At 48.0% G+C, this 26,690-nt stretch overlaps 8 protein-coding genes and 1 non-coding gene across 9 annotated transcripts; 6 read left to right on the forward strand and 3 right to left on the reverse strand.

Moving 5' to 3' along the window:
* Positions 1 to 265: 265 nt before the first annotated feature.
* L228DRAFT_271002 (Metallo-hydrolase/oxidoreductase) lies at positions 266 to 1,734 on the forward strand (the record flags this gene model as incomplete). The annotated part of the gene is made up of 3 exons (XM_018335471.1): positions 266 to 397; positions 496 to 548; positions 648 to 1,734. 3 exons carry the CDS (start codon positions 266 to 268, stop codon positions 1,732 to 1,734), a joined length of 1,272 nt encoding a protein of 423 aa, XP_018185237.1.
* A 1,354-nt stretch (positions 1,735 to 3,088) lies between these two features.
* Positions 3,089 to 6,237, reverse strand: L228DRAFT_285622 (P-loop containing nucleoside triphosphate hydrolase protein). The gene is made up of 6 exons (XM_018336358.1): positions 5,844 to 6,237; positions 4,827 to 5,790; positions 4,636 to 4,763; positions 4,045 to 4,581; positions 3,897 to 3,957; positions 3,089 to 3,834 (listed from the first exon to the last, which is right to left on the reverse strand). The coding sequence occupies exons 1-6, from the start codon at positions 6,228 to 6,230 to the stop codon at positions 3,110 to 3,112; spliced, it is 2,802 nt and encodes a 933-aa protein (XP_018185238.1). The 5' UTR covers positions 6,231 to 6,237; the 3' UTR covers positions 3,089 to 3,109.
* A 295-nt stretch (positions 6,238 to 6,532) lies between these two features.
* On the reverse strand, positions 6,533 to 13,096 carry L228DRAFT_224304 (hypothetical protein). Its single transcript, XM_018330344.1, has 8 exons — positions 12,921 to 13,096; positions 12,793 to 12,867; positions 12,116 to 12,730; positions 8,475 to 12,055; positions 8,196 to 8,418; positions 7,980 to 8,135; positions 7,621 to 7,926; positions 6,533 to 7,571 (listed from the first exon to the last, which is right to left on the reverse strand). Exons 1-8 carry the CDS (start codon positions 12,921 to 12,923, stop codon positions 6,807 to 6,809), a joined length of 5,724 nt encoding a protein of 1,907 aa, XP_018185239.1. The 5' UTR covers positions 12,924 to 13,096; the 3' UTR covers positions 6,533 to 6,806.
* Positions 13,097 to 13,371: 275 nt separating this feature from the next.
* L228DRAFT_263546 (clathrin-coated vesiclec protein) lies at positions 13,372 to 16,675 on the forward strand. The gene is made up of 7 exons (XM_018334501.1): positions 13,372 to 13,703; positions 13,858 to 13,984; positions 14,102 to 14,226; positions 14,281 to 14,561; positions 14,617 to 15,536; positions 15,592 to 15,966; positions 16,036 to 16,675. Exons 1-7 carry the CDS (start codon positions 13,681 to 13,683, stop codon positions 16,201 to 16,203), a joined length of 2,019 nt encoding a protein of 672 aa, XP_018185240.1. The 5' UTR covers positions 13,372 to 13,680; the 3' UTR covers positions 16,204 to 16,675.
* On the reverse strand, positions 16,410 to 17,971 carry L228DRAFT_250755 (hypothetical protein). The gene is made up of 3 exons (XM_018333402.1): positions 17,491 to 17,971; positions 17,149 to 17,228; positions 16,410 to 17,037 (listed from the first exon to the last, which is right to left on the reverse strand). The coding sequence occupies exons 1-3, from the start codon at positions 17,574 to 17,576 to the stop codon at positions 16,757 to 16,759; spliced, it is 447 nt and encodes a 148-aa protein (XP_018185241.1). The 5' UTR covers positions 17,577 to 17,971; the 3' UTR covers positions 16,410 to 16,756.
* Positions 17,972 to 19,497: 1,526 nt separating this feature from the next.
* Positions 19,498 to 21,681, forward strand: L228DRAFT_214489 (hypothetical protein; the record flags this gene model as incomplete). The annotated part of the gene is made up of 5 exons (XM_018330035.1): positions 19,498 to 19,707; positions 19,781 to 19,990; positions 20,046 to 20,560; positions 20,621 to 20,848; positions 20,907 to 21,681. 5 exons carry the CDS (start codon positions 19,498 to 19,500, stop codon positions 21,679 to 21,681), a joined length of 1,938 nt encoding a protein of 645 aa, XP_018185242.1.
* Positions 21,682 to 22,388: 707 nt separating this feature from the next.
* Positions 22,389 to 22,500, forward strand: L228DRAFT_t121. Its single transcript has one exon. It is a non-coding gene; the product is annotated as a tRNA-Thr (tRNA).
* A 745-nt stretch (positions 22,501 to 23,245) lies between these two features.
* Positions 23,246 to 23,785, forward strand: L228DRAFT_250758 (hypothetical protein). Its single transcript, XM_018333403.1, has one exon. The coding sequence runs from the start codon at positions 23,514 to 23,516 to the stop codon at positions 23,760 to 23,762; it is 249 nt and encodes an 82-aa protein (XP_018185243.1). The 5' UTR covers positions 23,246 to 23,513; the 3' UTR covers positions 23,763 to 23,785.
* Positions 23,786 to 24,327: 542 nt separating this feature from the next.
* L228DRAFT_263549 (nucleoside hydrolase) lies at positions 24,328 to 25,753 on the forward strand (the record flags this gene model as incomplete). Its single annotated transcript, XM_018334502.1, has 3 exons — positions 24,328 to 24,665; positions 24,730 to 25,235; positions 25,319 to 25,753. The coding sequence occupies exons 1-3, from the start codon at positions 24,464 to 24,466 to the stop codon at positions 25,751 to 25,753; spliced, it is 1,143 nt and encodes a 380-aa protein (XP_018185244.1). The 5' UTR covers positions 24,328 to 24,463.
* Positions 25,754 to 26,690: the final 937 nt, after the last annotated feature.

Genomic DNA, 26,690 nt, shown 5'->3' on the forward strand with positions numbered 1-26,690 from the left:
ACAACTCGAACCGCCCCCGGCCCCCTTTTGAACTTGCACGGTCCCTTGTGTGCTAGGGGATGATGACGATGCGGTTGCTTGCCACACCGAAGAATTAGCTGTTTCTCTTCCCACCCCCCTCCATCTTTGACCCGAATTGATCACAATGGGTCCCTATATCATGAATGCATGTTCCATGCGTTCCCTCCGTCTCCTCCTCCGCCGAACTCTCTCCTCTCGATCCTCAACAGGTCGATCCGCCAGAACTCTCCACACCTCAAGCACCATGTCGAGCTCCATTACCTCTGCTCTGGCGTATGCGACGACAGTCTCTACTCCCGCAATTGCAAGCTCGATTCCAGAAGAAGCTGCGAAAAAAGTACATCATGCCAAGGACGGCAAGGGCTTCATCAATCCAGTACGCCTTTTTCTTCCCATAGCCCGCGAAACGCTTCAAATAGTTTCAATGCCCCTGATATGGCGCAATTAGAAAACTAACTTTGTTGTTCTCCACAGTGGGCAAGTTATCGTGAAATGAGCGTGTCGCAAATCCTTCGAGGTTTAATATGGTATGTTGCCGAGCGTCACAGTTGACTGCAAAATCAACTCCAGCCTACACAGCTGTACATTTGGAAATTCTGACTTGGGTGTTTTTTCCTCCTCTTAAGGCGGCATCTAAGCGGCAAAGCCAACAATCCCGACACGACTCCGCCGACGGTGAATGTGCGAAAACCCGAATTTCTGCCATCCCGGCAGCCACGGGAGCAGCAGGCTCCTAGTCTGCGCGCGACATGGCTCGGACACGCATGCTTCTATGTCGAATTCCCCAGCGGCTTCCGCGTCCTCTTCGATCCTGTTTTTACAGCACGATGCTCTCCCTTTTCCTTCTTTGGGCCGAAACGCTACACCGACGTGCCTTGTCAGATTGAGGACATCCCTACCATCGACGCCGTTGTAATCTCTCACAACCACTACGACCATTTATCCCACCCTACCATCATGAAGATCAAGGAGCTGCATCCTAACGTGCACTTCTTCGCGCCGCTCGGCAACAAAAAGTGGTTCCTAGACTGCGGTATTACCAACGTTACCGAGCTCGACTGGTGGGAATCGCGGGACATTAGCCTCTCAGCTGTACCATCCAAAGATCAGTCAACGACGGCCAAACCCGCAGTCACCAATCCATTCTCTGACTCCCAGGGTACTTCCGCCCCTCCTCCGTCCGACATCAAAGCCACAGTTGGCTGCCTGCCCTGCCAACATACCAGTGCGCGCACACCTTTCGACAAGGCGCACACGCTGTGGTGCTCGTGGAGCGTCGAGAGCGGCGGCGCCAGAGTCTACTTTGGCGGCGACACCGGCTACCGGACTGTCCCCGAGCTGCCCAAGCATGAGGACGATTATGGTCACGAACACGCCGACCTGCCGCACTGCCCCGCCTTTAAACAGATTGGTGAATTGCGCGGCCCTTTTGATCTCGGCCTTATCCCCATTGGCGCCTACGAACCGCGATACATCATGTCGCCCATGCACGCAGACCCGGCTGACGCCGTCAACATTTTCCGCGACACCAAATGCCGCTCTGCGCTCGGCATCCATTGGGGCACCTGGGTCCTCACCGAAGAAGATGTCCTCGAACCGCCGCGCCGTCTTCGCAAAGCCCTGGCTTCGCATAATCTCCCTGAGACCGGTGTCTTTGACGTCTGCGAAATTGGCGAGAGTCGAGAAATCAGTCTTGGCAAAGTCAATTCCTGATGACTTACTTCCTTCTTTCACCTTCCACCTCTACTTTCTCCTCTGTCTTTGGACCGAACTCCTTTTGACACCTCGAAATCCTCCTCCCTGTTCCTCTTCTTGAATAAATATATATTCTCCCCTTTCCACTTTTCGTGTGCCAAAGCACATCTGCATCCCCTAAACTCGGATAGCAGCCCCCAGTCCACTTACCGGGGCAAAACCAAATCCCATCTCCCTGTATTCCCTCCATTTTCTTTCTGCATGCATTTAGAATAAGAGTATAAGAGTATTATAGAAAAGCGCTACCTTTTTTCTCCCTTTTTTATCTCCTTTTTTCCCCTTGTTTTTCTGTTTCCTTTTTTTCCATCTCCGCAGCATAGTTACTCCTTTTCACTTTTTTTATTCCTATGCAATTTTCTTACCGCGCTTAGCGTCTCTTCATCAAGCTATGAAAGTCAGCAAGTTAGCAAGTTAGCAAAGTCAGCCGTCCGTCCCGCGCAGTGGTAGATAGGGTGGTGGTTTGTACATTTCATCTTCGTCTTCTTGTTAATATCCATATAGAACCTTTATCTTTCTTCTTTTGTTTTTTCTCTTTATCTTTCTTTCTTTTTTTTTTCTTCTTTTTATAACTTCGTCATTGTACATTACACATAGATACTTTTTTCATTGTCGCCTTACTTCTCGTTGAATACGGTTAGAAAAATTGCATTATCTGCAAGACGAATATAAAACAGCATAACGTACATTACATTACATTGAGAGTCTATTACTTGTCTGCAATCTTGAATCAATCATAATATATCAAATACCTAAGGTAAATATAGAAAGTAGTCGCATAAGTTACACTACTACAGATGACTTTCAAACGTCCAATAACTTACTTGGTATAATCATGCAGCAACCAGCAGAGTCACGTTGAAAAAGCGAAAGGGAAATTTTCGGCGGAAGGGTTGAAATGGCTGATATGGTTGAAATGAATCTGTTTGCATATAATTATACGCTGAATCTATGTCCGGGAAAACAAGAAAACAAACAAACAAACAAAAAAACTCCTTTTCTCACTCGCGTGAGGTGCCGTTATGTCTTCCCCCGAATCAATGCAGTCTTTGTGGAATCCTGTTTTTCTCAATCACCATTGAGCGCCGGTAGCCGTGTCCAAGGGGGAATGCCTTGGCGGTAAGATGAGAAAAAATACAAGATGAAGTTTGAGAAAAAGAAAGAAAGAAAGAAAGAAAGAAAAGAAAAGAAAAGAAAAGAAAAGAAAAGAAAAGAAAAGAAAAGAAAAGAAAAGAAAAGAAAAGAAAAGAAAAAAGAAAAAGGAAAGAGACGAAAAAAAATTGTTGCATCTCTATGCTCGCGTGACGGAGATACACGCTGATAATACAAATGACATTTAAACTAAAAACCCATCATCGTCAAAAGTCGGCGCAGAGTCTTCGTCATCGCTAAGCGCGAGATCTCTTCTTCTAGACGTGAGGAGCTTGCGTTTACCCTGTTTCTTTTTCAACGTGGGGATGCGCTTCGGGGCGGGGGACTTGAGATGCATGGTCGGGGCGCCGACGAGACTAGTGCGCTGGAAGGAAGAGGAGGAATCGAGATGATGATCGAGGTCCATTTCGTCGGTCTCAAAAGGGAGAGAAGTATCGATTTGGGGTGCGTGTTTTTTTGGCGAACGGATTTTCTTGGGAGTGGCGGCGTTGCTGCTCAGACTGAATGGCTGAGGAATGCCAGATGTTTGAGGAGCACCGCCGGGAGGAGTAACATTTTTCCTGGGGCTCTTTTTGGTTGGGGTCAAGCTCATTTGAACCATATCGTCGTTCATGCTGTTCTCGATATCGATATCAGAGTCAGGATGTGATATCTTGATGTTGGTCTTGTTGGTATTGCTGCCAGCGTTGAGATCACGAGGCGCAGACTCGGTCAACGGCGAGGAGAATAATGGTGACGAAGGGACCGGGAGCGCAGAAGTCAAGTGTTTATTTTTGGGTTTGGGTTTGCGCGTTGGTGATTGACTGCCAAGTTTTCGCTCCGCTGCATCTAGCTTTCTTCGCAGAATGGCATTTTCTGCTTCGAGTTCATTGACGAGATCTTCAGCTGATGGGGAGGGATCTTCATGGACTGTGGGAAGAAACTTTATCAGCATGGAAACATTTGCTGGATACTATAAAAGCGATGCTTACTTTTAATGGACTGTGTCACGAGTTCAATCTTCTTATCCATGTGCTCATCACAACGATCGGCCTACTTTGGAGTCAGCGTCATCCGTTTCATATGCGCGGAGAGGTTAGAAAAAAGAGGCATTATGACAGGGAAAGGGAAAGATAATACCTCTTCTTCCCAAGCTCGTTTCCATTTTCTTTGCTCTTCTTCAAACTTCAGATCCATTTCCAACGAACACGCTTCACGAACGTCCTGCTCAATTTGAAGACATTTTTCTTCCGCGGCTTCCCATGCAATCTCGGCTTGTTGACGACGGAGCATTTCATTAGAGAGTTCGGTTTTCAAATTTTCGACATCTGTTTTCAGCTTCTCAATCTCTTGCATTGCAATCTCAAGTTCCTCCATGGATACAGAAGGCGTGTCCCGACCATTGCTCAGCTGATTTCTTTTATGGCATCCTGCTAGAATGGTGTTGGATATTGAAGGAATTCGGGGAACAGTGACCTCTCGAGCCAACGCAGAGTAGCGCAGAATTTGCGAAGTTGCATTAAAATCGCCGACAGGATCAGCTGTCACCATCATGATAGCTTTCTGAGCATTCCGACGAGGCATAACGGGATGATGAGAAGTAGAGGGCGTTGATGGAAACGAATTCGAGAAGAGGAGTTCCGTAAGCTTGCACTGCCTAAATGGTACCACGGCATTCTGCAAATCGTCAACACGCGATGGAAGAAGAACAAGCATCTTTTTTGAACGCACCTTGCCACCCTCCTGTGCACCACTTTGCATCTGTAGGCACTGGCCAAGATACATTAGGCTTTCATTGATTTTTCCTGCCTCGGCAAGCGTTGAACCTGATGTCTTTGCGTTCCTTGCTCTTTCAGATCCTGAATTTTGCAAAAGCATAAGTCACTTCGAGCTCATAAAAGACCTGCATGATCGTCACTTACCTGCCAGGTCCACCAGTGTTAGCGTGGCTCCTGTCCATGGCTCACTCGACCCCTTGACTCTCTTTTTCACCTCGAGACAGAAGAATCCATGGCTTCTTGAGCTCACTGAGTTGCTGTTCGTTCCGGACACCTTTCGTTCACAAAGTCCAGTCTCCAAAACCATCAGCGCCTCATTGATATCACCGCATATAATCTTCCTGAGCCCTGTAACAACCTTGCGATCAGGGGACAATTCAGTCGGCTTAAACATCAACGGACGACGTCGCAAATCTTTCTGAGATGCTAGCCTCGTAATTGGCGCAGCCGAAGGATGGTCGCCAAGTAAGTCGAAAATTCGATCGTTATAGACCTCGTACATAGAAATAAGAATCGCATACTCGAAATTTGCCTCGGCTTGTAAAGTAAAATCGCTCGTTTCCGGGGCTTGAGGGAGAGCTGAAACTCGCAGAGGTATAGTCCGCTTCGACGGGGAACTAGGTACTTGCCCTTCCTTAAAATTCCGAGTTTTTAGCTTGTTGATGCTACCGGGAGAACACTGTTTGCTGAAGAAATGGAATGGGGGTTTGCATACGCCTTTTCCTCGGGGAGATTTCCCGGTACTTAGTCCCAGTAAGGGTGGATATAATCCGATAGACGAAGGATGAAGCGGATGATCTGCGGGCCATAGTCTTGGTGTCGGTGCTCTTGGTCCGCCGTAAGCCGGCGTTCCTGATCTTGAAACTCCAAAGGAAGGTGTTCCCGCTCTCGAACTTCCTCCGTCAAATTGTCCTTCTCCCAGGCCAGGTTCGAAGAAAAGTTCCGCAGACGCAACATGGCTCTCGGCCGGATCAGACTCGGCGATAGAAAGAAAGTCGGTTGTGTTCTCTATAGCACGAACAATGTTTCCATCAAGAGATCGAAAAATGGTATCTAACGTGAGCTGTGTGAGGCCTCTTTGTTCCTTTGAACCCAATAATGTATAACTCTATCTGCTTCAGTTCTCCGACCTTCATGTCTAAATACGAAAAGGAGTCAAACCTTTCCAGAGCCCGTAACCCCCAGTGTAGCAAACAGTCCATCTCTACCTGTCCCTGTTTCCTTGCCCAACAGGCCGTCTATCAGAGAAATCAAGCCCGTTCCTTCCAATAGGTCCAGCTGAGTTGCATCTTCCTCAAAGACTCTAGTAAATCCGAACTTTTCTACAGCCTTCTTCCGCGACTCGACCGGGGGCGTAATGGTGATATGCGTAGGAAAAGACTTTTCGCTCAGACATCCCTCATCTTCCACAATAATGAACTTTCCCGATTTGGCGGATCCCGAGTCCGCGGCTGTCAGAGCCGTGGAGTGCGGCGCGCCTGGAGGAGGACGCAGGCGCAGGTAAACCTGGAAAAGTGACGTCGAAGAGGGCCTTGCGGGTGGCTCCATGATTCTCCGATACTGAAATCAGAGCTTGAGATGATGGGTCCTTGCGAGGATGCTGAGTTCACTCAATCATGCCGGCAACATGACGATTCCACCTCAGCTTGGTGTTTGAATGCGGGGTTGCTGGGGCAACGAGACGTTCTCGCCTAAGTCATGCCTGCCGTCCCTCGGTGTAATCCTACCAGGCTTCCAACGGCACTCCATAAATGAGGAGAAATGATCAAACAAATAACTACTACGAAAGACTTCTCAGAGGTTCATTATTTGTTCGATTCTGAATAAGTTCGTGATTCTTCGAAAATTTTGGCGGATAGTTCCATAATTTCTTCGATCAAAAATACATGGCGCAGACTGATTATCAGTCACACTCTACTCCGATAAATGACAAAACAAGGCCACCGAACACCAAGGTTACAGCTTTTGGAATATCAAACGCATGAAAAATTGTTTAGTTCAAACCCTTGCCCTCTTGTCCTTTATTTCCCCTTTTCCCCATCTAATGCTCGGATTTGCCATTTTCCCGAATCCAACGCCTGAAATGCAATCAAAAGAGTAGGAGCCGCCAATGACATCCAAATCCTATTCGCCGGTGGTCATTTCATCTTGTCCAGTTTCATCGTCGCCTTCTTCTTCGCCCAGCTCGTCAACTCTGTTTCCACTTCGTGTGCCGAGGTTCGGGAACATGGGCTCGGCAATTTTGTCTTCCTCCACGTCGCTAAGCTCACTCTCATCGTCTGCGCTGTCATGAACACTCCCAGGTACGCTGCTGACAGCACCTTGAGCATTATCATCCTTGGAAAGGTCTTCTTTGTCTTCTTCCACCTCTGGCACCGTCTGTTGAGGAGCCGATGTGGCAGATTTAGATGTCCTAGCTGCAGTAGAAAATGCCGCCGCAACAGCTGCATCCGCTTTTCTTTGAATCTCTCTTCTACCTACACCTTTAACACGTGGCTTGGGCCCGGTCTCTTGTTGCGCCGCTGTTGATCTCGCCTGCTCTGAGGATTCGTCTGCACTCATGAGGAGGTTGTTCAAACTCATCATATCCTTTCTTTCAGAGTCCTGACTGCCGTTGGTCGTCGGTGGTGCCAACTGAGGCATCACGGTTCCATATAAGACGGCATAAGTATCTGCAACGAGATCGTCAAAGACTACTGGTTTCATCATGCCGCTGTTCAGCTTTTTCAGCTCCATTGCATCGCGTAAGGTGTTGAGAGTTGAGTTATGGTAGTTTGATTTGCACCACGTCTCTAATCGGGCAGCAGCAGTTTGAAATTCTTCATGGGTGATATTTTTAAATACTGACTCCTCGTGGTTTTCTGGAATCTCGCCAAGGCGGCGTAGCAGCTTCAGACGACTTAGCAATTTTTCTCACTAGTTAGCCGAGGAAACTGACCTGCATATAAGACGAGCAAACGTCCTGCCATAGCTTTGTATGGTCGATATATTCTGAAGTCCTCTTTCTAAGACGCTTTACAATTGCTTCCAAGCTTGAGCGATCCTCAAGATCGACCAGAATCTGAGAGAAGGTTCTGATATATCTTGACGTGTATACGAAATGTCTACCCACTCTTTCATATTCGGGCTTCCAGACTTGAAGCGCCATAGTTTTAGTGAAAATGTGCTGTGTGAATTCCTCCTTGGCGAGACGAGCTGCACTCTCTTTAGAGGCCACTGCATCATCTAAATTGATCTGGGCAGCCTGTGTGTTTGATAAGCGATTTGTGCTAGTTTACTCGAGAGCAAAGAACATACCCTTGCAACCATACGGTGATGCCAGTTAGCTTTGTCCGCAGTTCGAAGGACCTTCAAGATGCGTAAGATAAAAGGAACCCAGTCGGTCTTTTCCGTGAGTGGTGCTGCTTTGGCAGCGTACGGAGTGGCATTGAGGAATTCTTGTCCTTGATCGGGCTGTCTCTAAGTCAGTGCATCCGCAATATGAAAGATTCGGATTATCTCAAAGAAAAATACCTCAAGCGTTCCTCTAGTAACGAGTTTGTGGACGATTGAGACAAGCTTATAGTGTGGCTCAAATATAGGATCTTGTCTGCTGTCCTTCCGTTCAGGAACACAGTCGATGGAATGAATGATCGTATCGATGACTTCATGCGCATCAATTTGGATCTCTTCTGGAAACTCAAGGTATTCAAACGAATGCATCTTCCAAAGGCATTTCGCCAACATGTAATGATTCCTTGTTGCACAATTAGTAAAGAGACCGAAGGGCAGACCAAGAGCTTAACAACGTACATCCAATTGTTTGGCTTCTCCACGAGAGCTCGGCGAAATAGGAAACTTGCAAACTTCCAAGTAGCATATTTAGAGAGTCCACGGAAAGCAGATTCCTTGTACATGCCTTCCAGACCAGTGAAAAACCTGTCTTGCAGGATGGCGAATGCTTCCATATTGAATGGCGGCCGAGAAGAAGCATACATACGGATACCGAAATCGGTGTACAAGTCAGACAGCTTGCTAGCTGTTTCAAATGACGAGTCAGCATATTTGATTGCTGTTGCAAGCGCCATTGAATAGCAATGTATAGAACTTCTTTGGAGCATCACAAGTTCACGGCTACTGTTGTTAATCTTCTCCGCAGACCACATGACATCTTCGTCAATCTTCAAATCATAGACTTGGGCGAGTCGATACCAAGTTTCCCAATTATTCCTGTTGAACTCGAGATCCTGTTTGAAGAGAAGACGAGCACTATCGAGCTCATCCGTAGGCGTCTGAGTGACCCGTTTTACGGAACGGAATCGAGAAAGGGCTAGATGGCCAAGAAGAAAGTACCATCCTTTCTCCGCGACGCGGGCGTGTTTTGGCGGCACAGGAACCATAGATAGATCACCAATCCCTTTGATAGAGCGGTAAAGCTGCACAGGATTGATTGGCGACTTCAAGTAGGAGCCCAAAACACGTCGGTTGTGTGAAGTCATCAAATTATGCCTGTCGATGCCAATGACCTGATGCATTTTATCAATGGCGGGCTTGAGCTCCGTTTTCGGCAGGTCCTTGATTGCAATGTCTCTGACTTGGGACATTACCAGATCCATTATCTGTATCGCGGTATCTCGACTTAAAGGCTCGGGCGAAGTCCCATGTTCCTGCAGATCTACTGGATTGGGGCACAATTTGAGACCATGTATATCATATATGACCTGACCCAAGTCACCTTCCCATCCGTCTGACTTCGATATTTTCAGCAACTCATTTTTCATGAAGGTCGGGAAAGCTTTGCGGGCAGTTTCGCAGAGTGATCGGAGACCGAGCGAATAATGCATTGTGCGTAAACAGTCGTATAAATCTTCTGCTCCGTTCGGAAACAGCTCTTGGGTTTGCGATATCCCCTCCTTTAGCAAACAATATTCAACTATCCATCCTCGTACGTACAATTCTCGGAGTTTGTTCATAAGGAGATTAAAGGATTTGATTGAAAGTTGGTGCTGGGTATGAAACGGCTGCGCTACTCCAATTCGTATGAGATCGTCCTGCAAGGTAAAGCTATGGAGCAGTCTCAAGAGCTTGGCGATGGCATGCATCGCAGATCGACCATGGGGCAGGATGAAACAGTCAAATGCTGTTGGTTCCTTGTCTAAAAGATCCAGCGTCTTCGACAAGAGGTCGTCTAATGCGCGAATCCATTTCAACAAGATGAAGAATCGCTCGTCCAGCGAGCTCTCAAGATACGCGGGTTTCTGGAACTCGTTCATGATGATAGTTATGCTCTGAAGGTAACAGATTAAAACTTTCGGGGAATAAGAAATCGTCTCGTAAGCCTCCTGCAGTCGACGCCAAAGAAGCAGCCTCAAGGATGCACTTCCGCGATCTAGGAAATTAGACATTTCTGCCAACAATGAGCCTTGCTCTGGTGACTGTTGGCGTGAAATATTTTCGGGAGACACGTTCTCATGGCTCGCAGACCTAGCCACGTCTGCAGAGGCTGGGGCGTGATCATATTCATAATTTCCTGGGTCGAGCACGGGCTCCAGGCTCTCGATGACTGCCACAGGATCGGTAGTATCGGCGTCAAAAATATGGAAGAAATAGTCCATAGTTGTGAGTCGAGAAATTTCACGATCCGCATCAGCAACGGATATTTCCGGCATCAATGCGTTATTCTGAAGCTGAATGGCACACTTATTACCCGCTTCTAGAAGGTGTTTCAAGTCCTCCAAGCAGATGAGTATATGTTCACGGGAAACATCTTCTGATTGATTTGCACAGAAGGTCGAAGCCCAAAGGAAACGGATGGATAGGTCATCGGTTTCAACAGCTAGTGGTGAATTAGCAGAACGCAAATGCATTGCACGACTGGCGATTCCAGCCCATTTGTCCAGTCGATCCTTTTGAAGGATTCGAGTTAATTTATCAACTTCGCTACTTGGATTGGTGATGCTAGCGTAAATGTCGAGATGCAACTCAAAGAGAGTCTGAACTATTTCGACAGCGGCGTGATCGCTGGCGGTAAACGTATATTTGACGCTGTCGGCAATACTCTGTAGGATACGATTCTCCAAGGAAGACAGCTCTTCCAGTACTCGCGACTCAACGTAGTCGTCCAAGCTCACGATAATTTGGACCACCACTTCCTTGAGCGCATCTGGCCAGACGGAGCACAGATAAGTAGATTCCGACGTATTTGTTACACCGTTCAAGAGGGTACCGCCATTACTCCTTACGAGGCATTGAAGCCACTCAAATGCGACTTCCTTGATATGCGACCAAGTTTGGTTGACCTGTCTTGCAAACGCCAGTACGTCATGACCGTCGGAGATTAGAGGTTTAACGGAAGCTTTGCGATTAGAGCCCTTGGCATGCTCCATAAAAGCTGTCAAACCAGGATTACGAGAACCTCCAGAGATATCGTCTGGATCGTCAGCGTAGACGAATGCATTTCCTTTTGCTTCATCCCATCCTTTCAGTAAGGCAAGCAGATCCGCTGCAGTAGTGCGTTCCCAAGAGGGGCGGTCTTCTGTTTGGAGTGCGTCTTTCAGACTCTGCGAGTCTCCTAGAGACTCTACTTCAAGGCGCCGAAGAAGACTCCCGATCGTTTCAAACATCCAATGGTCAGCGTGTGCCAGTTCATTTAATTGGCTTTCATGCTGTTTGGCCAATTCGGAGACGTCGGCATCTTCACCAACCGTTCCTTCGGCGACAGACTCGCGAGCTCGCAATCGCTTACTCCTCAGACGCCCACCGTCAGCAGACTCGGCCATGCCAGCAGCATCCGACGACCGCTTTCTGACAGGGAGAATATTAGTAGTGGGGTTGCTCAAGGTTTGCTGACCGGATGCTTCTTTTGTCTCTGCCTCGGGGCTCGCCTGCTGTGAAGGAGATTTGGTGATCTTTTCATCCATGGTAGGATCATCCTTCATCGATGACATGTGCTGAGCGGACTTGGATCGTGTCCTTTCCCTCTCATGGACTTCGTCTGCCGCCGCGATTTCTTTCTGCAGTTGAGCGGCGACTCCATCTGTATCATCTTCACGGGTACTTTCGTTTTCGATTGGCTCTTCGGCACCAGGAATACTAAATTTAATTCCTGCACCTGGGCCTGGCTCTAGGATGCCATGCTGCTCTGCAGCAAGGTGTTGAAGAATGGCTTTTCCGACAGCTGCCCACGTCGCCAACATAGGCTTCAAAGTGTAGAGCTTGGGGGCACGGCCAAGGGGGCTGGAGTCGAAGTGGTCTTTCATGTAGTCTTCTGATCCAGAAGGAAGGTAAGGATACGGATCCATATACTTTCTGAGTGTTGTAATTATACGTTTGGCGTCCAATTCCACAATAGGGGAGAGCTTGAACGACAAGGTATCAAAAATATTCCGCAACAGCTACAGAGGGATGATTTTAGTACGCTGGAGCTCTGACCACAATGTGTAGCCAAGACTTACCTCCTTGAGCTGCTCACCAGCGAATCCTTCCTCTGGATGCACTGGCATCTTTGCATCCTCGAAGTCCCCGTCATCACCTTCCAAAACGGTCTCCAAGCAATACCGTTCAATGCGACGGCTACCCAGTACGTCTCCAACGCGTGCCGTACGACGCCATAGCTCAATGTCGCTGTCATCTCTCTCCAGGGCCTCTGCAAAATATTCAAGTGTCTTCAAAGCTGAAGTCGAGATATCGCCTCTCAGTTTTTCCGCTTCTGGTCCTGATTCGCCGCCTTGTGCCTTTGCATTCGCAATATGATATTTCAGATAATCGAGCACAAACTGGCCATGGTTTTTAAACGATAAGAACAGAATGTGCGGTAACGTGCTAGGAGCAGCCCCGTCTTCAAGGTGTGGAAGCGCAAGCGGCGCGGACTCCACAACACGAGAATCAGCTTCTTCCCCGACCAAGGTACCGTGGAGCTCATGTCGCTGAGCTTCGGAGAGAGATTCGGGATATTTGAAGATTTCTGAACGAAAAAGAGCGAGATAGGCTTCTGATGCTTCAGGGAAATACTCTGGTCCTTGGGAATGAAGCTTGAGGGCGGTTTGATAAAGCTTTAAAGCTTCCTCGACCTAGGAGAATGGTTTTTAGTCCTTGTATGAATTTGCGGCGGAAAAACCACCAAACCACTAACCTGTATTTCTTTGGTGTCATCAATTTCAATATCACTATCATCGTCAGGTTCGATATTCAATGCCGCGAAGGAAGACTAGGTTCAAGAATTAGACGCTGTTCAGCACTGTAGATGTATGAGATGCATGCCATTCTCCCGTTTCAAAGCGGTCAGGGATGCCTTCGTATCTATAGATGGCGCTTCTGCCCTTATTGTTGACCTCAGCTGAAGCTCTTCCTGCATTCAAGACGAGCCATGCCTTTGTCGGCTGCCGCAAGTGTAGAGAATAATGGCGGGACCGTATTAAAGTTGAACTATCTCGGCAATGATCCTCTACAGCGTTGACGTGCAGCGCGACGTGAACCCACCTTACTCTCGCTCGCTAAGCTATTGGTGAGGGAGACCTGGAGTATTAGTCTTGCCGCCTAAATTAGCGGGGCGTCTAGGGAAACTGCCAGATAGTCCCTTGCTGTTTCTTCTCCGAGACCTCGCTAGAGCTCCAGTGCAGTCAAATACGCTTGCGGCGAGGTAGGACTACCGTAAGGCACGCGTGTCCTTAGATTCTTCAGCGACCAATATGGAGTATTAAGGACCGGGCGACGCTAGTAATGACACCAGCAGCGGACAACAACGAATGGTTATCCCCAGTCCGCCTACCAACTCCAGGCATGATTCGCGTCCTGCCTTCCAAGGGTATTATTGCGGTGAACAGCAAGCTACACTATCTTCAACTATTATGCTTTAAAACAATTCAAACCAGTCTCAACATACGGGTGGCAGCCAGTGCTTCAAGACTTCTGCATACTGTACTTCATTTGGAAATCCCTCTGATTATATTCAACATCATTTTAGACGACATCATCTTCGGTCGAGCCTCAATACACCTGGCCTAAAAGCATTTCATCCGTGATGGTTGTTCCGGCAATTCCAGAGTATGTCGTCGCCCAGAATAATCTGAAGCTCGAGGAAATCGCAGCAAAGCTTGAGTAACTTCTCGATGGCACTTTCTTGGGCTACTTGGGCTTGCTCTGCTCACTCCTTCTGCTGCGAATGGTTCTGATCAACGCTAATTGCCGCTACTTCCAGGGTTGTCGAGGAAGACATTCAATCCTCCATTGATGCTCGAACGGATGCCTTGCAAACACTTCGTGAATTAGGTCCGCCAGACCTAGTTCATCTTGTCAAACAGTCAACCAAGTCACATGGAAACAAAGTATGTAAGGTGTCGCAAACGCACCTTTTGCAATCGCGCTTGATCGCCCTTTGATTGCATTTTCGCCTTGAAACGACAGTATAAATACATTTCCGTACGCTGACATTCATAATTTAGATCGGAGTCTATCATCATGTCACCGGCATCGATGCTTCTTCATCGGCAAGCTTAGCCGCCTACGTCAATACGCTTACTTACAATCCCAACGAGAAGAATTACAAAGTGATCTCTGGTACTTATTGGTAAATAAGGCTACATTGAATCCTATTCTGTTTACGCCGGCTAATGCCTAGTAGCTGCTATAACGCCTTCTCGCGGGTAGACATGAGAGTCCAGGTGACCATACCGGGAACAGTTGAAAGCTATTGCATCGATGAGAAGGGCGACAAACGCGTGGCAACAGATAGCTTGTGGCTTGAAACCTATCTTTGTGGTGTGTTAAGAGCATACTCCTATGCCGACGATGGAACTGGAGATATAATTAGGAGAATCATTGGGTTGCGAAGATTTAATCCGATTACAAGTACGGAATCTGAGCATAGATTCCTCGATGCGGCCGAGCGACTCTTCTTCAAAGGTATTGTAATTCAAGAAGGTGGCGCAAGGAGTAAGAGATTACTAACCTCTGGCAGGCTGGCAATTGGGATCTGACCCTGAAATACAAGTACCGAATATGGTGTCGAACCACCTGACAGCTGGCCTATTGAACTACATTCGCACTACTGGCCGGTTTGCGTCCGGCATCAACCTCTTTGAGAAACTTCGGACTCGTGACATTGAGGTTTCGTCGCTTCTGGCAAGAGTCCTCATTGCCGCCGATGAGGAGGTTCGTGCAGTAGCACTTCTGTATGAAGCGGTTCAGGAAATTCCCATGGATTATTCATTACTGGACTGTCAGGCCGAGTTCCTAATGAAGAAAGGCAGAGCCGATCTTGCACTTGAATGCGCGAAACGGAGTGTCATTTCTGCACCGAGTGAATTTGGAACCTGGGCCCGCTTAGCAGAAGTCTACATAAGCCTGGAGCAATGGGATCTTGCGCTCTTGACACTTAATTCGTGTCCAATGTTTACTTACCAAGACAAAGATGCCCCTCGGCTTCCTGAACCATCCCGTATAATCCTGCCAGTCCTTCCGGAGAGCATGCTGGACGAACTTGATGATTCGCCAGCTGAGAATGAGACGGAACTTGTCCACCCAAGCCTCCGCAAACTGCATGCCGCCAATTATAAAGGGACTTTTCTCAAAGCATACAGTCTATTAACCGAAATAACAGCAAAGATTGGCTGGGATCAGCTCTTGAAGATTCGAAGTACCGTCTTTGTGATGGAAGAGGAATACAGAAGCGAAAAACAAACGCATTCTAGAAGCGCGAGCAATACCGCTCTGAGGGGCACTCCAAGCCCCAAAGAGAACGAGGAACTGCAAAATGGGGCGACCAACGGCGCGGAAGCTCCAAATGGTGTGCCTGAATCAGGCGGCAACCACGAAGAATCTCCAGAAAGGCCAGAGCATACCGTCACGTCAGAGGAAGTCAAGGCGGGCACTGAAGATGTGAGTAAATTAAATTTTTGATGCAATGGAGGCCATGGACACTGACTGCGTACAGCCTGATCCGTCGCATTCGAAATATACACAGTTTCACCATAAGAGACTTTGCGAGCGGTGGCTAGACAATCTTTTCATGGTTCTCTATGAGGATCTTCGTGTGTATACGATTTGGCGCACAGAGATGACCCAGTCTCGGCAGCAGCAGCTTCAGTACAAAAAGTCAGGAGAAGAGTGGGAAATACTTGGAGAACTTGCCGAACGGTTGCACCACTTTGACGAGGCGATTGAAGCGTATCAAGCTTGCTTGAGTATCCGCTTCAGTCCCAAGGCAATGAAAGCAGTCTTGACCATGTACGAGAAGCAGGGTGATGGCAGACTGATGCTCCAAGCGTTGATTCGCCTGGTAGCATGGCAGTACCGGTGGTATGCAGAGGTATGGCGCATTCACTTCCATATTCCCCACCATGTCCTTGGCACCCGGCTAACTTCTGATAACTAATAGTTTTCTCCATTGCTTCTCTACACTATCCGCAAGCTTATCGAAGATGAAGGTGCAGTCAAGGTTAGAAGCATTGTCCAAGCCACTAACCTGCCGCAATCCGTCCTTGACCTCACCCATCATTACGCAGCGCTTTGTGCAGCGTTCCGAAGTACCGGCAGCGATGGCTGAGTGCGGTTGGGAATGCGCGGCGTCAAGATCACGAGACCATAATAAAACCGTGAATCTGCCACGCCATCTTACTTCCCATTAAATCTCCACATGACATAGCTAATTGTTCTTCTGTATGTGTGCTCGGCGGAATTTTTTTTGGAATTCACCTGCGCATCGTGGTTCGTCCGGCGCAAGGTATTTTTTTCGTATGGGGGCCGATCTCCTCATGCCGCGATTGATATATTGCATACTATGTAATCGGCTAGATTCATCGGATACCTGATTTCCTTTGCCTGCAAATAAAAGCGCATTTGTGGCGAGAATTGCTCTCTCTACATTTTATATAGTGGCGCCAACAAAGCCCAAAACGGCAAGCTATACATTCTACCCTTGATCGGCTACCTATGTTTTCGTTGATTCTGGACCACAGCAAGAAGGATTTCCATAGAGACTAGCTATATATCTATTAATTTCTTACGATAACGCGAGCATAAGAGTCCATCAAACCAGCTCACTCAGAATTTCCTGACGAAACCAAAAAAAAAGACTTGAGAACAGGCTGGTGTCCTCATTATTCTTCTTCTTCCCCTTCGACCTCTTCGAGATCACTTTCCTTTGGTATGGTGCTCTCCTTTGCCGCTTTAGCTGCGGCTGCGGGTCCAGATTTAGCTGCAGTGTCGGTAGGTTCTTCCTCGACTTCCTCTTCCTCATCTTCCTCCTCTACTTCTACGACGCCACCATTTTCGCCTTCTTCCTCTCCTTCTTCTCCTTCTTCGAAAGCGAGCTCTTCGCCCTCTTCGTCAGGAACCTCTACAGGCTCAGCTGTCCGACGCTTCTTTGGCTTTGGAGGAGCTATGAATTCAACAAATCAGCGGGAATTGTTCGGTTGAGCCTTGTACTATGCTAGCACGCTCCGTCTTGCCAACGGCAATGAGGCACCGAGCTGGAAGGGCCTTTACTCACCTTCTTCGACTTGCTCTTCTTCTTCCTCTTCTTCCTCCTCAGAACCAGCGGAAGCTTCAGAACCCTCTGTTTCTTCGTATCTAGGGTAATTCCATTAGTGACCAATCTTTTGGATGACCCGGGCAGCTAAAAGATTGCACGTGTACAGATTATATTGTTTGAACAATGCAATCTGGAAGCAGACTAAGGCGCCATTGGTGAAAGGGTCGATGGGATTTCAGATCGGCGCAGGCCGTCCAGAGAATGAGCTCGAGCGTTGTCAAATTGGAAAGCGAGTTGCACAAATTCAAGAGAAGGACAGCAGTCGCGCTCCAATACAGATGGGTAATTCTCCAAACTCACTCTTCTTCTTCCTCACTCTCGTCACTAGGAAGCGCCTGGAGCTCTTCCTCCTCCTCAGCTTCCTGCTTTCTCTTTCGGGTAGACATGGCGGGCGCAAGCAGCTCGGGACGGGTTTACCGCGAATGCGTTTTCACAGAAAAATTGTACAGCTATGTCCAAGTGAGAACTGTACAGGAGATGGAAGAGTCCACGGTGATGTTGCAACTAGGAGGAACGATGGGAGATTACACACTAAGAGGAGACCGGAGAGGAGTAGGAAGGAGCGAAAGGAAGGGAAGCGCCGCAAGTGAACTCAGTCAGCAACTCCAAGTTAAAAGGACCAGACAGGACGAGCTCCGGGGGACTCCTAACTATGAGAGCTTGGATGGCTGGGAGCCCAGGCTGGACTACAATTGTGGGCATTGAGGGGGTGGCCCCAGGTCTGGGAGAGTAGGGTCGACGAAAAAGGTCGTCGACGAACGGGGGAGCACATTATTCGGGAGGGGAGTGAGGTAAATGAGCCATTGCGCGGGAAGTACTGTTGCGTACTGGAGAGCTAAATACCTTCATGGCTAACAGTGAGCTCAGAGCTGGGGGAGCTTGGGTCGAGCTCATCTCCGTCGGCCTCTAGCTGTGCTACAATGTGCTCTGGAAGTGCGCGGGCGCTGGAACCGAGCTTAACCTAGAGCAAGACTTGGGTTTGATTGGATTGGACGGGGGGAGCCACACAAATCCAGCGGTAACGTAGTCATTACCACCTGTCGGCCGGCTCTACCCCTTCTGCGCAGTTGCCAAAGGGACCAGCTGTGGCTCGAGAGTTGGACCGGCTCCCCCTCGACGTAAGGGGGGTCGATGCGCCAGGCCAAAGCTTTTCGACCCCAGGTTGAGATCAATGGTCACAGAGTGAGCGAGGGGCTTTGGCGACAGGTACGTTAGTTACTCTGTAGAGAGACTAAACTGGAAATCCCATCTGGGCAACAAGGGCCGATCTAAGCGAACCACAGCGCACCTGCGAGATTGCCCTGCAGCGAGAAACAAACGACTTGTTTGGACCTGGGAAGCTGGGGAAAGAGAGGTAGCTGTGGCTCAGAGAAAAAAAAAAATCCTGTACGATTTTCGATCAATGTCAAATTTGAATCAGTGCATGAATATTCTAGAAATACACGGCTTCAGTCTCGAGCGCTTTTCGCAAAAGTGGTATTTTGTACTATTCGGATGGATGAGAGTATTCCAGCGCAATGGAAGAACGAAAGTATGCAAAGCGCGTTCGGTGGTCTGATGCAGGGGAGACATTGCTGTTGTATTGTCCGAGATTTTCTCTCCCAGTCTCACTTTCTCAAGCTTTTTCTCTACTGTGGCTTTGTGGGGTTGTCTGGTAGCACCGTCCCTCATGGCTCGAATCTCCAGCGCATACCTTACCTACCTTAATGGACTGCTGCGGCACGAGTAACAGGTGATGAGATCCAGCTAAGGGTCCGACTCGGGATCTAAACGAGGGGTTACCATTAAAGGTGGGAACGCAATCCTGGGACATGGCGCTGGTATTGCCAAGCTGGTTCTACGTCTGGGGAAGAGACAGGGTATTGAAAGAGTTGGATCGGGTGCTGTCAAAATCTCTTCCTTTTACTCTACGTGATAATCGTGATTTTGCTGATTAGTAGTAGAGGAAGGAAAAGAAATTTGGCTACAATGCGACCTATTGTCGTTGCGAAATCTTGCGCTTTACGTGTGGAGGTCCCGCCTAGGAAGTCATAGCCGCCAATCTTGGACAATCCTATGACGTAGCTGGCTCGATCATGGCCAGGTCAAAGAGCAAGAGCCGTGAATGCCCTCTGAGGCTGTTATCAATGACCAAAAGACATAGCTTCCTTTATTTGATCTAGTTCACTAGAAAATAATCGTAATCCACGATTCGAATATCTTTTTTCATTTCTGTAGCATCCACAGCTGGCGGCCATTGTCGCCATCTCTCCAACCATGTCGGAAACCCATCCGGTCCCCGAGGAGCAGCCTGTTGCCGCACCAGCCATGGTCCACGCTGAGCCAGAGACTGCCCCTACAGCAAGCCATGCCCTCGCAACCGTTGATCATGAAGAAAAAGGCGCGGCACAAGAAGGCCATGGTGATCCTGAGATCAAGGATCTGGGCTGGAACGAACATGTCGACCAAGTTCCAGCTCCACTCGTCGGGGGCATGTCGAATGAAGATCTCTGGGTGTTGGTTCGACGGTTTGACAAGGTTAGAATACAAACATGCTATATCTGCTGTAAATTATCTCTTGTATGCTTGATTGCTAATCTGTCATGCGTAGCAAATGTACCATGTGAAGGCAATTCCGTATCCCGTAGATGGAGATCTCGACTTGAACATTGCAGATGATGAAGAATTCTCGCCTGATAAGCTCCGCAGCAACTTGGAGCGACTCTATATGACAGTGATTCTCGGCCTTATGGGATTTGGCACTCATATTGTCCGGCTTCGTTCATGGAAGGAAGCACGCCGGACATCTGCATTCTGTGCTGTAAGCATATCTCACAAAAGCTTGCCGTACAAATCCGTTTAACAACATGTGGCAGGTTTATTTTATTGCTTGGGCTCTTGATTTTCTTGTCCCGATTTTCTTCACTACCCTGATTGTTCTGATTGTCTATCCGCCATCGCGGAATTTCCTATTCCCGCCTGCGCCCATGGCCATGGTAGATTCCAAAGGCGGTGTAAAGAAGCCCAAAGCTGGGGTCCTTGGAAGCCATGATACTGCGACTGGAGCACCTGAAACACACAAGGGCGAGGCAGCTGAGCAGGAAGCCAGTAACTTTGTCAACAGTTTCGCCTCGATTGCCCTGAGTAGCGCGGCGGGTAAAAGCCACGCCGGTAACGACGAAGAGCACAGCGATGCTATCGATAGTGCCGTTCCGGATCCAACAACTATAGCTACGCAGGCGGCTGTTGCCAAAGATTCAAGCGCCAGCGGAGCACCGACGAAGAAACATGACAAGACCAAACAGCCAATGGAGCAGGCCATGTGGGAGAAGATGAGGCCGGCTATGCACATGCTGTCGAGCATTTCTGACGGTTGGGAAAGATTCGCCAAGTATGATTTTTTGTTTTTTCTGTCTGTGTGCTGCAAAATGTGAAGCTAATTTGGATACAGTGCCCTATCGCCAACTGCTCCCTTCCCGCAAAATCGGTATAGACTTCGCCTGGCTGCCCTGCTCGTTCCCGCTGTCTGCATCGGCACGATTGTGACGTCTTATCTCTTCGTGAAATTATCAACGTTCATCTTTGGAGTAGCGTTTTTCACCGATCCTTTGCTCTGGAATGCCGCTCATTGGCTCAATACCAATTTCCCCAATTGGCAGAAACTGCTTGAGTTGCGCAAGTATGTCACACCCTTGCCATCAATAATAGAAACGTCTCTTTGCTTACTTTTTTCCCAGCACCATTCTCCGAGGCGTTCCTACAAACGCTCAGTTGACCTTGACCTTACTCCGCATCGGTGAAGCCAACAAAGCTCCGCTTCCACCTCCGCCGCGATCAGACCAGCCGCCTCCAACTCGGGCTACGTCTCAGATTTCTGCTGATGAGCTTCCAATGGATGTTGATCAGAAGGATGTCAACGCTGCCATTCATCCGGACCGATCCCAGCTTCATAGAGAGGCCAAGGCGGATGCTGAAGCGGCAAAGAAGCCAAAGCATGGATCACGTCTCCTGGCCTTCTTCAAGGGCACCACCAAAACCACTGTTCAGGCCGCGTTGGGTGCCGACCATCTCAAGGCAGATCTTGGATCAGTTCATGCTAAGAATCGACTCGGAGTGTTGCCTCGGCCCAGCGAAGAAAAGGAGCAGGGTCCCGTCGATTTCAAGGGACGGCACCGCGGCAAAAAGGGTCATCTCTACGTTAGCACCGGCAACTTTGCTCCTGGAACTGATGTGCCCACCGTTTTCTTCACCTCTACGGAGGCGAAAGGCCCGGATGATGTTAAACCTGTGTTTTCAGTGCCGGTTGCAGAGATTCAGGAGATCAAGAAGGTCGGTGGGCTAGGTTGGAAAACCAAGCTCGTCGTCGGATGGGCCATGGATCGTGAGGTTGCAGATGGAATCACTATTGTTGACCGAGAGGGTCATTCTTACACTGTCACTGCCATCCCCTTGCGCGATGAGCTCTTCAACCGCTTGGTTGCCATGGGCGGTCAGCGCTGGGTGTCCTGGTGAGAGTCTTAACGTGAACACGACGCTTTTCCCTTTTTTTTTTCACCTCGGCGCTGTTTTCTGTATCCATGGGTGCTTGCTTCAATGATGAGGCTTTCTCATCCCAAAGAAGTTTGATGCAATCAGTGACGCTGTATTAGTAATAGTTCTTTTTGATATCCGAGCAGCAGGCTCGGTTCTACGCGGAAGGCCTGTAGCGCATACATATCACGATGCATTTTGATAGTTTGATCACGACGTAATAAATAAAATTTTACTGGAAAATGATGAATATTCAAGCATTCTATGTATGTATGTATGTATGTATGGGTTTGTGGCATTAGAAAGCTAATGTTTGATAACACCTGAACAGTTCCTGGCCACGATCTTCCAATTCCGCATAACAATGTTTCAAAAATATTCCGGGACTGCGAGAAAATATTCATTTCCTAACATAACTCCATAAAAATTCTCAAACAGAAGAAAATTGAATTGAAAAAAAAAAAAAAAAGAAAAAAAAAGAAAAGAAAAGAAAAGCTTATGTTGAATATGTCAATCTATAAAGTAAATATCACGATGATTTTCATCCATTATTTTGCATCCCCTATCCTTTGTTTTGCCTCAGGACATGGAGGAACTTCTTTATTTACAGAACATAGGCCGGCCTCGATTATGAAACTAAATTAATTGGTTTATATTATTGCAAATTAGGGTTCAGCTAACAATCGGAAGCCCTTATAGCTCAGTGGTAGAGCGTTGCACTTGTACAGTGCTCCTTTCCTCTTCGGTTAGGTAATCAGTTGCGATATGCAAAGGTCGGTAGTTCAATCCTGCCTGGGGGCAACCTTTCTTTTTTTCGTGTGGTTTTTTGTTTATTTATTTATTTTGGTTTTTTCTGTTTTTCTGGACGCCCTCATCAAATTCATTCAATTTCTGCTTCCCTGAGCTTTTCCCATGAATTTTGGCGGTGATGGTTGGTGGGTGGTTGGTGGATGAATAAAACGTGAATATGATTAATACCTAGTTACCGCTTCAAGCGCTGTTTTCCCTGCGCCCTGATGAATCGTTACCTTCATTTTCCAGCTGCGGTGTTCTCCCCTATAAAAGGGCCTCTGGGCCCTGCCAGAAGGGTCTTCTCGCCTGGGTATACTGACAGTCCATTGACTCCATTCTATTCAGTGTCGAAGATTTTTGATTCTCCGCTGCTGTCATGCTGATATTTGCAGACCTTTTTGCAGAGTGTCTTTCTCGTTCAAAGAAACAGAATCAGAAACCGGATAATAAACAACACAATATCACTTCAAATACTATCGTTACATCAATTCATCTCATACGGAGTAGAAGGTGCATTGAATCTCGGAACTATATACAATCTAGAACGAGAAACTGTTTATTACTCGAAACAAAAGGGAAGGTCATTTAAATGTCCAATTCAACCCTCCTACCGAATTGTCAATGCCGACCCGCCCACCGTCAGGGTCTTTCCGCGTGAACTCTTGCTAGAGCTTGGGGTCGACGATGAGCCCCGGTTGACTGATCTCTGTTCGAGGTGGACGTGGGGAAAGGGAATTGACATTATCGAGGCGGGCGTGGGTTTGCTAAAATGTTGTCACCGTTGTCAACGTTGAACGTTGTTTTTGGAGATGAATCCATATCCAGACTGTATTTATTCAGTCGATTGCGGCTTGGTCGGGCCAAAGAAGAGGGAGCTGGAGCTGGAGCTGGAGCTGGTGGAAAGGGACACGTCGTTGTGGGCATCTCTACAAAATGTAATTTATTGATTCAACCGGTGGTAACTATACGAATTTTGCCAAGGCTAGTCAACTGATTTTTTAGATAGCACAATCATTGAAATCATGCCCAATTTTACCTCTTTGCCGTCAGCTCCGCTGCGAGCCCGCGGCGCTCACAAAAGTCGTCCTCGACTCGTGGAAAGCAGCAGTCATCATCCTCGTTCGCGACCGTCTCCGCTGCTGTCATCTTCGGATCCGGGATCTCATACCGGGCATGGCGCAGAGATGGACCAATTTTCCAGGAACTTGAGATTAAGAAAGCGTGATGATAACAAAAGAATACTGGTTTCCGCTTCTATGAAAATCGTCTAATTGCAGTGATCATCCCTAACTCTTTTTTGGGGGGTAATCTTTTAATAATCTCAAGAACCTGTATCTCAAGAACCTGTATGGTGTAATTAACAGTCAAATCATGCTACAAGAATATGTTTATCGAAATGGTCATTCCTTGGCGAGGATGGACCGACTTTTAGTGCAAATCAATGTAAATCAACGTACATTATATTGCCAGGCTTTAACTTTCAGAGAGGCGTACAAAGGTATAATTGTGGCATACCTTAGGCAGCTCCAGCAGCATTCGGGGGCGGAACAAAAGGACCGAAGCCGGCTGATAAGTCATAGCGGCGGGTTAATGAGACACTTAAGCACCACGTGGAGCCCAAGGAGCTAATTCCAAAACAATATTACAACTTCGCGATAAGAAACGTGAAGTATATCATCGCTATCACCTGGAGTAGCACATCGTAGTATTGTCGTTCCAGAAAGAAGCTGGGCAGTGGGTTTAGCGCGGTCATTGCCGTCAACCATTGATTAAACTAAGCGCGTAGTCTCATCTCTATCTGAGCATCGTCGGAGGGCGCCGTACCGACTGTTTCCACTTTTTTTTTCCCTGTCTACGGAGTAGTTAGCATTATTATTGTTGACGCTCGTATAAGAAGCCCAGAGCCGGTCGAGATGGCGGTGCTCAAAGGAAGCCCTGAGATTGAGATCAATTGGCATAGCACTGCTCCACCATGGTGAAAATACATTCTGCCTCTGTTTTGTTTACCAGCGCAATTGCGGCTTTGGCTTCGGCCTCGCCGGTTGCAGATGTGAAAAGAGATGTTGCTGCGCCGACGAACAAGGTCGTCATGGACAATGACTATGCCGCAAGGGCTTGGAACAGCTTCTTGCTCGCGCTCAATGCCGGATGGGACGTACTTGGATTGACTGCATGTAAGTCAACTTCACAATGTATATCCCGTTAGAGTACCTATATCTTAACGACTTTTTTTTACAGCTACCGGCGATACCTGGATGCCCCAAGGAGTTGAGCACGCTCTTGCTAACCTCGAGCTCGGCGGCCTGAGCTGCATCCCCGTCTACGCTGGGTCCGTGTACCCGCTCCTCAACACCCCCGAGCTCTTCCAGACTTGGCAGAAGATCCACGGCGCCGTTGTCTGGCAGGGATCTTTCGCCCCCGAGAACGCGACCTTGGAGGCGGAGGGTATGGACCCAACTTCGGGCGACCCGTTCCGGATCAACACCAAGGCCCTCGTCATGCAGCCTACGACCATGGTCCAGAACCGCACCGGAGCAGTCAATTTCATGATCGAGCAGGTGTACAAATATCCTGGCCAAGTGTCCATCTATGCAGCAGGTGCCTTGACCAACGTTGCTCTGGCAGTGCGATCAGACCCCAAGTTTGCCTCGTTGGCCAAGGAGCTCGTCATCATGGGCGGCTACATTGATGTCAACATGCTCGCCGCCACTGGTTCTCCTTATGTGACCGATCTCAACACTGACGTACGTTCTTCTTCTTTTTTCCTTCCCCCCATCCCTCCCCCCCTCTTGCCGCACACCCCCCAATCTAACATCCGATATCTTAGATCAACACCATGTATGATCCCGAGGCTTCCAAGATTGCCTTGACCGCAGACTTCCCCAACATTACCATTGCCGGCAACGTCGCCAACTCCATCATCCCTACCGACGAGTGGTTCGACGAGCTGGTCAAGGTCGAGAGCCCGTACACCAAGTACATCAAGGAGAACGGCCCCGGCATGATTTTCCCCTTCTGGGACGACATTGCTGGCGCCATCCTGGTCGAGCCTGCCATTGTTACCAACAGCACCAAGGTCTACATTGACGTTGACACGGCTTGGTCAAGCCCCAGCTACGGTACTGTTCGTGCCTATGCCAAGGACTTGGCCCCCATGGGAACCCGCGAGGTCAACTACGTCAACAAGATTAACGAAACTCGCTTCTACGAGATCTTGACGCACTCGCTGCAGTACCCGAAGACTTGCGCGGACCTTTCTTGATCTCCAAAACACACCAAAACAAAGAAGCTAGCTCTCTTTTGTCGTTTTAAAAAGATACCATGTGTTAGCGGTCTTGTTACTTTGTAGATATCTGTACATATGTATCAATAGAAATGGAAAGTAATTAAGAATCATATTGTACATACATCCAGCAAGTTTCATTTTCTGCTATTGTGGCATACTTGATGTAATATCTCGTGCCTGAGCAATGGATAGCGTGGGGTTAACCATTCCCGCTGAAACGTTGAGGGCGCCGATCTTTTCCCCTCCAGAGTGAACCCAATGTGCCTGTACAGTGTACACTTGAAGAGAACTCGCCGCCCAATCGGAACGTTGAAAGATTATGACAACGGTAATTGATCCGAACAGAGATATACACAAATGAACTCATCCGATACAAAATACACACGAGCAAAAGTCGTCAATATGAGTAAATCGAAATATGAATCCTTGCTTGTATTGCCTATTGCCCTGGCTGCGTCCCCCCTGGGACTCGACGCGTTATGATGAAACGCGAAACGCTATATGTGAAGCTAGACGCTATTCTAAGGGTGGAAAAAGAAAGAAAAAGAAAAAGAAAAAGGAAAAGGAAAAGGAAAGGTGCTGGCTAAAACGCAAACCCGGAAAGAACAGGGGAAAGGGGAAAAGAAAACGTGATAGACTTGCTGAAAATGGGAGGTAGAAGAAGAAGAAGAGCATCAGCACATGGCGATAGTAGTAGGAGCTGGACATAGGGAGGGCTAGACGGGGAAAGCTAGACAAAGAAAAAGAAAAGAAGGAGAAGCGAAGAGAAGCGAAGATAAGTAGGAAATGCAGAAAAGAGAAGAGAAGATAATGGGAAAATAAGAGAAAATGAAGAGAAGAGAAGATAATGGGAAATGAACAAAAGAGAAGATGAGATAAGAGAAAAGAAAAGAAAAGAAGAGATAGCTAATAT

The sequence above is a fragment of the Xylona heveae genome, assembly GCF_001619985.1.
Source record: "Xylona heveae TC161 unplaced genomic scaffold L228scaffold_12, whole genome shotgun sequence".
Lineage (NCBI taxonomy): Eukaryota > Fungi > Ascomycota > Xylonomycetes > Xylonales > Xylonaceae > Xylona > Xylona heveae.